The sequence below is a fragment of the Cricetulus griseus genome, chromosome X (assembly GCF_003668045.3).
Source record: "Cricetulus griseus strain 17A/GY chromosome X, alternate assembly CriGri-PICRH-1.0, whole genome shotgun sequence".
NCBI classification, from domain to species: Eukaryota; Metazoa; Chordata; class Mammalia; order Rodentia; family Cricetidae; genus Cricetulus; species Cricetulus griseus.
The window spans coordinates 6677396-6687559 of NC_048604.1; the positions used below are offsets into that span (position 1 = coordinate 6677396).

Consider the following 10164-nt stretch of genomic DNA (forward strand, 5'->3'; position numbering starts at 1 on the left):
ATTTTTCATTCCACTTGGGATTTTGTTTGATGATAAAATATATAAAGCCTATTAAACAGGACATTTTCTATTTGTGAAAAAATAACATGTCTTTAAAAGAAAAATGGTAATTTTATTTTTAGGTTTTTCTCAAAGAAAAGGAACCCAAACATTATCCCTTCATATTTAAAGCAATGGAATAAAATTGCCAACACACAAATATCCACATATAGTTAGCAATTAGCAAGTAAGGTTTATGTTTGCCTACCTCCTCCGGCAAAGAAAGCAGCAATACATAGGAAGAAATCCCAGGATTATCATGCTGATCACAGAGAACCCAAATGCCCGGAGCATCTGTGTAGGCTCTGTTGGTTTAATTATATCTTGTTACTTTTATGGCTAGGCATGAGAAGCAAAGCTGAACTATTTTATAAAGTATTTATAGAAAACAGCCAGTTAGTTAAGTGAACGGTAAACTTCATTGTTAGGCTTCAGGTAGGAGTTCTTAAAATGCAACTAAAAGCTACTTTCAAACTGTACCCCTAAAAATACCTAAACAAAATAATCAGGCTGTTTTCATTGGCAGATTATGATTCAGAAGATAATTCTTTGCATGGCCTGAGTGTACTTGTTCTATGGCCATATGTTATGCATCCAAGAGCATCTGAAGTATAAATCAGTCTATGAACAGTTAACCTGGTAAAGAAATGGCTTCTTCAGTGCTTACTTCCAAATTACAAAGCACTCAATTAAACACAGAATCAAAAATCTGCAGGAGAATAAGTGTACTTTAGCCTCATATGCACTGGGAAATGCATTGTAATGTGATTGGGGAATTGTAAGTCACGGCTCAATTTTTTCTCATTAAAAGAACCAAATGTTTCTTCACATGTAATAGAAACAGTAGACTGATGAACAAATTCTAAATACAATATGACAGCATTAAAACTCCAGTACTATATTCATGATCGGGCTTTAGTTTTCATCATTAATAGTAGATGTACTAAAAGAGCTCTAAATTGAATAGGGACTAGATATAAATCTAAGATATTATTCTACATGAATCCTGTTATTATTTCTTAGTGCTCTATCACATCCAATACATTCATCATGAGACCAACAAATAATATGTCCCTACCTGCAAATGAAGGTAAGAGAGAACGAAACAGATGGTGTTATTTCTTTAACTTTAGAAAGAAAGAAAATCTTAAGAGGGTAATTTTGCTTTGGATTATTCTAAAAGAAACAGAACAAAGAAAACCTAACATGGACAGCTAACAGGAAACATGCACGCCTACTGCTACATGCCAAGCTGTTGAAGAAAAATGGGAAGAATTTGTCACAGGAAGAGAAACTCAGAATAAAAAACATAAATAAAACAAGGTATATCTAACTGATGTTATTAGCACTAAGCAGAAACTGAGGAAGGAAGTCCTCGGATGTAGCCTTAGAAGCCCAGGATTTGGTGGAGCACTTCAGTATGCATGAAGTCCTTGGTTTGACCTTTGGCACCACATAAACTAGGTATGGTAGCTCATGCCTGTAATCTCACTGGAAACGGGTCATCACCTGCTATACAGAAAGCTCAAAACCAGACTAGAATGCAGGAGACTCGGGAAAAAAAGAAAAAAAGTCAAATTTCTTTCTGATTTTCACCTTGCTTCCTATCTCCTACTTACTATTCCCTCCTCCAGAGGAAAAGCCAGAGATATTCTAATTTACGCAGCCCAAGGCCGATCACAGAAAGCAGAAGTTCTTTTTCCCAAAGCCAGCCATAAACTCAAAACTGTTACTCTGATCTTCCCCTGTCATTCAATCTTGGAGATAAAGAAATTCTCTGGCCAGATGGCTACTGTGGCACATGACTGTAATCTGAACATCTGAACATCTGAGATAGGAAAATCAGAAGTCCAATGTCAACCTCAACTATACAGCACATTTGAGACAAGTCTGATCTTTAGGAGACCACATTTCAAAAACAAAAGCAAGTAAACAAGCAAAACTGATAGAAGGGAAGAGGGAGATAACAAAAGAAAGAAATCCCTGACTTAGTGGGTCATAGGATCTATATTTTCAAAAGGACCCTCACTCAAATACCTAGGAGGAAGGAATGCTATACAGAGAGGACATTAAGAATCTGGACAGACAAATTTCCCCATTTCAACCACAATCTTTTGTCCAATCATTTCTACATGTGTCTGTGCTTCATGGAGTTTAAGGATATTAAATGTTACCTTGTATCACTGACTCAATTCAAAAGCCTCAGTGTCACATAAAACTATGATTACATAAATTTGTGATGTTTTCCCTGTTAGTCTCTCTTTTGGTGTCGGCATAGTGTGTATTACTCTTCACAGTGAGTGAGAATGGATTTCTCCCTGTAATAGTGAACACTGCTTCTCAACTGACTTCAGATTCCTAAAAGCCTAAAAGATTTCGTGAAGCACACCACTTAATGTGCCTGTAAGAAAATCTAAAGACACATTAGATTTTGAAGGCTTTCCTATAATTAATGAATGCTTTAACCATTTGCAAGATTTAGAGTTTATTAATGGCACTGGGAGGCAGTGAAAAGTAGAGGTAGGATCCAAGTAGAACAAGTGCATCATGCCATCCCTCCTGTATTCTCCACCTCAGATTCCTAGTTGCTCATGAAATGGCTCGCTTTACTCCCCCATGACATGTTCTAACTACCATGATGTTTGCTGAAATACACGGAGTCAAGCAGCCATGGACTGAAGCCTCTGAAACAGTGAGTAAAATGAAGCCTTCCTCAAGTTGTTTCTGTAAGACTTCTGTGTCAGAACAGCAAGAAAGGGAACTACTATACTCTTTTGTGCACCTTTCTAGTACGTTCTCTCAGACATAGGATCATACCTGATACAGCAGCTTAGACGCTTTCAAAGAAATGGGAGTGACTGAACCAACTGAACAGGTTGGACTAATTCTGAACGGTTCATTATCATCTAAGGACTAAACAGAAACTTCTAGGGAATTATCTCACAATTTCTATTGAAACCATTAGGTTTTTGTTTGGAAATCCCTTGGAAATGTTAAACTGGGAAATCTAAAGATGTACTTAAAATTTTGCAATCTATTTAAATATTTTTCTATTTGTTATTTTTATCATTTTAAACAAATAAACAAATGAGACATGATCTACTTACTATCTCTTAGTGGGGCATAGCATGTCACTGTGGTCCCAGATGAGGAAAAACAGCACTTGGATTTTAAACATTCAGCCTTGCTGAGATACGGCTGCCTATTACAAGCCACTATCTTCTGGTCCTCCCTTATGGTGCATGCTTTCAAACACAGGAATCCAATAAAGAAGAGTTAGCATGATTGGCAAAGTGCTTTGCATAATCAAATAAATACAAAGCAAGAGAAAAAGAAAAACATTTAACACAGTACATTCAAAAATATAAATAATGATGAGTGCTAAAGTTAAAATGAGAAAATAAAAGTTTAAATTACCAGTTATTTAATACTACACTTCTAATAATAGTTAAACTTTAGAAATAAATAAATTGCTAGCTAATAGGATCTCTTTTTTAGAACAGTTCTCCAGTCCCCAATATAACATATATATCAAATCTCTACATGGCCACAGATGGCCTGGAACTCCAGACCCTCCAGCCTCAGCCTCCTGACTGCTAGGATTACAGATGTATACCACCTTCCCCAGTTTTCATGAAGTGCCTGAGCTCAAACTCAACATTTTGTGAATGTGAGGCACACAGTTTGTGAATTGAACTACATCCTTAGGATGGTAAGATAGTTTTACAAGAACTACAAGCAATGAGGGGAGTGGTGGTGACACAAATACAGCCCAGAGGGAAACTAAGGAGCATTGAGGACACCTTTTTGATTCTGAAATCATGACATTAACAGAAAAATAGAGGGAAGTAGAAAGTATTTTATTAAGTAAAGTAACCCAAATTCAGAAAAACAAATGTTACATGTCCTCTGTCATATGCAATTCTGTATTTTAATTTTTAAAACTGTGAGAGTACGTGGTGGGTAGGAGACTAGAAAGGAGATTTATGACAGGGAATAAAAAGAGGTCTTAAAGGAGTGGGCAGAAGAAAGGAAAAAGGAAATTGAATATATGTGGGGGCCTGAGATGTCTCAGAGGTTAAAGATGTGTACTATACTTTCAGTGGAGAAGACTTCTATTCCCAATGTCCATGTCGAGTGGCTTATAGCTGCCTATAACTCCAGCTCCAGGGGGATCCACTGCGTTTCTTTCACTGGCCACTTGCACACACACATGTATATAAGCATAGCCAACACATAGACACATGAGCAAAAATAATAAAAATAAATGGTTAACAACATGAGTATTTATGGTGAGGGTAAGAAAAGGAAAGGCAGGTGAGCACAGGAAGAAGACTGGAAAACAAAGTAAAAATGAAAATGCTACACTGGAACCTATTCCTTTGTGGACTACTTCTTAAAAGCTATATATGTAAAAGAAACATTTCAGAATCACAACAAGCATCCTTAACTGGCACACAATAATTGTATACATTTATGGGGCACAATGATCTTGCAATAAATATATAAATATATGTATATATGTGCATAGTGTGTGTGTAGTGGTTATTCTAGAGTAACATATGCACCAATCTAAACATTTATCATTTCTTTCTGTTGTAAACACTCAAAATCCTTTCCATTGGGTATTTCATGATTATTGTTTTCAAAAAAGACAACATGTACAGTTGATAAATATTCATCCTCTGTTTTCAAAGATTTAGATCAATCTAGGGCTAATGTTTTCTTAAAAAGGAAAGCAAGCAAGCACGACTGGCAATGTGGCTTAATTAATAAGGTGCTTGCCTAATGTACGCACTGCCCTTGGTTGGATCCCCAGCAGTACAGAAAACAAGGCATGGTGCCATGTGACTATAACTGTAGCATTTGGGAGATATAAGCAGAAGAAACAGGTTAATGTCATTCTTGTCTACATAAGGAATTTGAGGGTTACCCTTGGCTATGTCAGTCCCTGTCAAAAATAATAAAAGAAAGGAATGGAGGGAGGAAGGCGAGAAAGGAGAGAGGGAGAAAAAACAATGTGATTTTGATTCAATTTCTTGTGTTAGGTTAGGAAAATTAAAATTCAGATAAATAAATAAACCTCATTTGGTTCAGTTTAAAGGCCGCTTCACTATTTGTATTACTGTAATCATCCTAGGCAAGTAGGCAAGTAGTTGACAGTTTACTTCTGTTTGTTTTCAAACCTCTAAAGCTTAAACTGTCATTTACTTATGTTGTACTCAGTAAGCCCTTCTTTTATGCTATCCAACATAATACCTTCCAGGATTTATTTTCTTGTTCATTCAACTTGACTGTGGCAGTAGCTTCAATTTATTTTGCTATTCTCATAGGTAGCAGGTGTTACAATAGCTATTTTATACTTGATGAAATGACTAGAGAAGCACAAAGAGATTTTTTTTCACTGAAGAGTTGAATGCTGTGATCTGGAACTAAACAATGGATTCAATTTAGTGTTTAGATATCAGATTTTCTTAGAATAAATTCTACATAGTTTTTAGTAAAATTCTTTATCATGCCAATTTATGAGAAACTTTACTTTGAAAGGGGATTGCATGCTGTACAAAACAAAATGTACTTATTTGTGGTTAATTCTCAAGGGTCATCATGTGCTTGATAAAAATCAAACACCATCTACAGATCACAAGATGATGTGACTTGAAACCTGGACTCTTTAGCACTAGAACAGATGGGAAAACATCTGTTATGTTCCATAACAACAGAGCCACTGCTTAATGCCACAGAAGACATCAATTTCACAATATTGGGTCAGTGACTACATTAGGCCACATCATTCAGATAAAAAAGCTCTAAGTATTTCTAAAGGAAAAGTATTTTATGAAAAATTACAAACTTAAGCTTTAATCTGCCACATTCTCCTTGCAATTATTATCCCAGTTCATCCTCAAGATTCCTGAGTTATGTATCTTCATCGCAAGGTGAAAACACTGATATCCACAGAGATTGTCTTGCCTGAGGCAAAAGGCAGAGTCAGGGCTCAAAATCAGGTCTGTCCCACCCCAATGTTGAGAAAACAGTCTGCTTCCTGGGTACTTAACTATTCTTTTTAAAACAGGGACCTTAAGTAAAATCAATCAATCAATCAATCAACAACTTACTTGTTGGAAAGAAAAACTCCACCAGAATTTCCCACTTGGATCCATGTTCTAGAGCTTCATTATGCCTTGGCAGTTTCTCTTTTGGAGCCAAAGACTCTGAGAAGTGTAAGGAAGGGAAATGATTAATCACAAAATATTTAAATATTTGTCATTTTCAATGAAGCTTTAATAGTAATTAACCTTTGCTTAAACTAATTATGGAAATATAACAGATGTTGCATTTTAATCTTGTAACACCATAAATAGCATTAATAATCAGATTGTGATTCTGCTACAAAACTGAAGTATTCAAATTAACAAATATTGAACATACAGGTTCACACAGCCAATTGGCCTTCTAGACAATGATTTAAATAATAAATTTGCCTAACAAAGAGCTTGGTGTTTAAAGGTTTATCAATGGAAAAATCAGGACACAAAGAAAAATCAGAAATAATATGATTCCAACTAAATCAGAACCTAGATAATAAAGTCTTCTGACAAGTATGCTGAAATCCTCACACAAGGATACAGGAATTATTTCTTATCCCTCTTTCATTCTATTACAGAGAACCCAATTTTATTTTCATTTATATAATTCTCTCCCATAAAAGATAAGAAAAAATACTCCTCAGTAATCTCTTTAATTATACCTCAGCATTTCCTTATATGGCTGAATTATCTAGGAAAACATTCGTGCTGTTCTTAATTCATTTTTATTTTAAAGAACATTACAATGATTATCACCTGCTTGGAATATCATTATTAGAGCTATATATTTGCCAATATTTAAAAATACTTTTGATAAATTCTTATTTTTTGTTGTTTGCTTTGTTTGGTGATTTTTAAAAAAAATAAAAATTTTTTTGATGCTCCAAATTAATCTCAGTGCCTGGCACATTGAACCACTGGGCTATTACTTTCCAGTAGAATCCTGAAGTTTACTACTAATAATAGTAGAGCCAAATGCCACTTTTCTTGTACCTTCACACCCTCTGTTATCATTAGCCAACTGAGTAGGCAAAATACAATAATCTGATCTGTTGTTAGCAACATGGGCCATTGGTAAAAGCACTTGCAAAGCAAGTCTGACAACCTGAGTTTGATCCTTGGAAGATTAGGTGTAAAGGCAAGGAGAAAAGAACTGACTTGAGTCTCTGAAGCTGTCCTCTGACCTCCATATGCAGACTGTGGTATGCAGAAACATCCATTCACTCATGTACACATATACACTCGCAATAATAATAATAATAATAATAATAATAATAATAATAATAATAATAATAATAGCAACAGGGACTGGTGATATGCTCAGTAGTAAGAGCTCTTTTTGCTCTTTCAGAGGACCAGAGTTCCCTGTTCCCATTTTGGGAAGCTCATGCCTGTCTGTTAACTCTAGGTCCAGGGGATCTGATAGTCTGTTTTGGCTTCTAAAGACACCCTGATACAAATGTCCATAAAAAATAGACATGCACAAATAAAAATTAAATACATTTTAAAACTTTTTTGAGATATTGGAACAATTGATTAGTTGCATGCAAAATGTAAAATAAATTAACTCCTCATACATACCATATATAAAAATTAACACAAATGGGCTAACAATCAAAATTTGAGAGGTAAAACTTTAAAATTCTTAGAAGAAAACAGTAACAATATTCATGACCTTGTATTTGGTAATGACTAGTTAGATGTGACACTGAAGAACCAAACAAACAAAGAAAAAACATAAATTGGAATTATAGGAATTTAAATGTTTTGTATATCAAAGGACATTATGGTGTCCCATGTCTATAATCCCAGCATTTGAGAGGCAAGGCAGAGGGATCTTGACAAGTTGCAGCATAACCTGGGCTAACTAGGCAAGGCCATTTCAAACAAAACAAAGACATTATGGACATTATGAAGAAAGTGAAAAGACAGTCTATAGAACTGGAGGAAATATTTGCAAGTCATAATCTTGGACAATGATCTAATACATAGCACACAAAAAATCTTAAAATGCATTAACATTTTAAAAACACATTTAAAGTGGGCAGTGTTTTAAAAGAACATTTTTCCAAAATTAAACAACTGTCAACAAACACATGCAAAGATATTCAGAATCATTAGTCATTAGAGAAATACAAGTAAAAATCAAAATAAGATACCACTTTCTAGTGGTCAGGATGCTACCACCACAAAGGCAGAGGAACAGCAAATGTTAAACACTGCTGCCGGAGACATATATAATTCAGTCATGCTAAATCTGTCTAGGGCTTCCTCAGAAAATTTAATACGTAGCTCCTACAAGACCCTAAATTCCACTGTTAGTATTTAAATAGGTATCCACACAATTATTTATACATAAATGCTCATAGAAGCATTATTCATAACAAAAAGGTAAGAAACAACACAAATTTGGTACACTTGAAAAAAAAAAAATATATATATATATATATGATGTATGTATATTCCATATAATGAAGTACCATTTAGCCCTAAAAAGGGACAGGCATTTTACCAAAGGAAGTGTATGAGGAGAAGTGTTTTTCAGGAAGTCTGAAACACATCACACATGTGAATCACTGATAGGGGTTTTAATCTCCTCAGTTCCCACAATACATCGTCAATCCTGCCTCATCCCTCAATACTGGCTTCTCCCTCGATCCTCCTTACCCACCACCACCACCACCGAAGCCTGCCTCAGCCCCTCAAAAACTCCCTCACACATTTCAATACTGGGCTCAAGCCCTCAGTCACCTCACACATTTTAATCACCTCCATCCCTGCCTCACCCACAAATCCCCAGCCCTCACTTGCCCTCACCTCAGCCCCATTCCTACTTCATCCCCTGAATCCCTGCCTCACTATCCCCCTTGCCTCCTATTAATCCCCTAGCCCTCTGTCTCACTGTGACACGTTTGGCTCCACTCTCTTGCCGACTAGTAACCCAGTCACCCATTTTTGCCCCAGTCCCCTTCTGGGCACTACATATCAGTTGGCCCCACCCTTATCCTTGCATCTCTATTTCCCAAGCTCCTGTCACTCCTTACCTAGCCTAGAATCAACACTCACCACTGTTCACAAGACAGCACATGATCGCCAGAATCCACAGGAAAAGCAGAAACAGGCCCAAGTGCTTCTGGGCCCACATACTATGCAGACACTGATGCACTGCAGCCCGGAAGCCAAACTGAGGGCCGGCCACCATGTTGGTCTCCTGGCCAAAACTCCCAGCTCCCTCATACATCATAATGGCAGGATTCTCGCCTCTGTACCAGCTATCATCAACTGCCATCTTCAAACGTGCTCCACGGAGAGCCTGGTTCTTGGATCTAGTTTTCCCATGCCTTGGATTGAAACTCAAAGGCATGGTTCCAAACTCTGACCTGCCAGAAGCAGTGTTGACTGCTTTTGGTCCTTCCAGAACCTCGCCACTTAACCTCTCGTGGGACTTGAAACGCTCATGGAACTTGGAGATCTCGTGACAGTTGCTACAGTAGCAAGTCTCGCGAGATCGGAGGCTCATTCCTTTCCGGTGTTTTGTGTAGCCTTCCACAGACCTACTCATTTAAAATCCGTGGATGGATGGTGTTTTAAACACTCCTACTCTACCTATACACATTATACATGTATATAAATGTTTGTTAAATAAGTGAAGGATTTTTAAAAAAAAATTTTTTAATTAGAAACAAGATTGAATTACATGACAATCCCAGTTCCCTTCTCCCTCCCGTCCTCCCCTGCCCCCCCCAACTAAAACCCTACCTATCGCATATCCTTTCTTGGAATCTATACCTGACTCAAGCTTTCTGCTCCCTCATGACCTCTGCATCAGTCAAGGATTTTTGTAGCATGTATTCCAGTAGCATTGCTGCTTATTGTATATCATAAATAAATAACTGAAATTCAGATTTCCAGTCAGGATTCTACTTTCTCTCAACTTTCCTAGTTGTACTGCAGTTGTTACAGTTACTATAATTAGTCACCTGTAGTGGCCATTAACCAAAAGTTGATCATTAAACATAAATTTTAATTATTTAAA

At 36.6% G+C, this 10164-nt stretch overlaps 1 protein-coding gene across 1 annotated transcript; it reads right to left on the reverse strand.

Annotated features, from left to right (window-relative positions):
- Window positions 1-243: 243 nt before the first annotated feature.
- On the reverse strand, window positions 244-9648 carry Fmr1nb (FMR1 neighbor). Its single transcript, XM_035450114.1, has 4 exons — window positions 9195-9648; window positions 6159-6254; window positions 3147-3284; window positions 244-344 (listed from the first exon to the last, which is right to left on the reverse strand). The coding sequence occupies exons 1-4, from the start codon at window positions 9646-9648 to the stop codon at window positions 244-246; spliced, it is 789 nt and encodes a 262-aa protein (XP_035306005.1).
- Window positions 9649-10164: the final 516 nt, after the last annotated feature.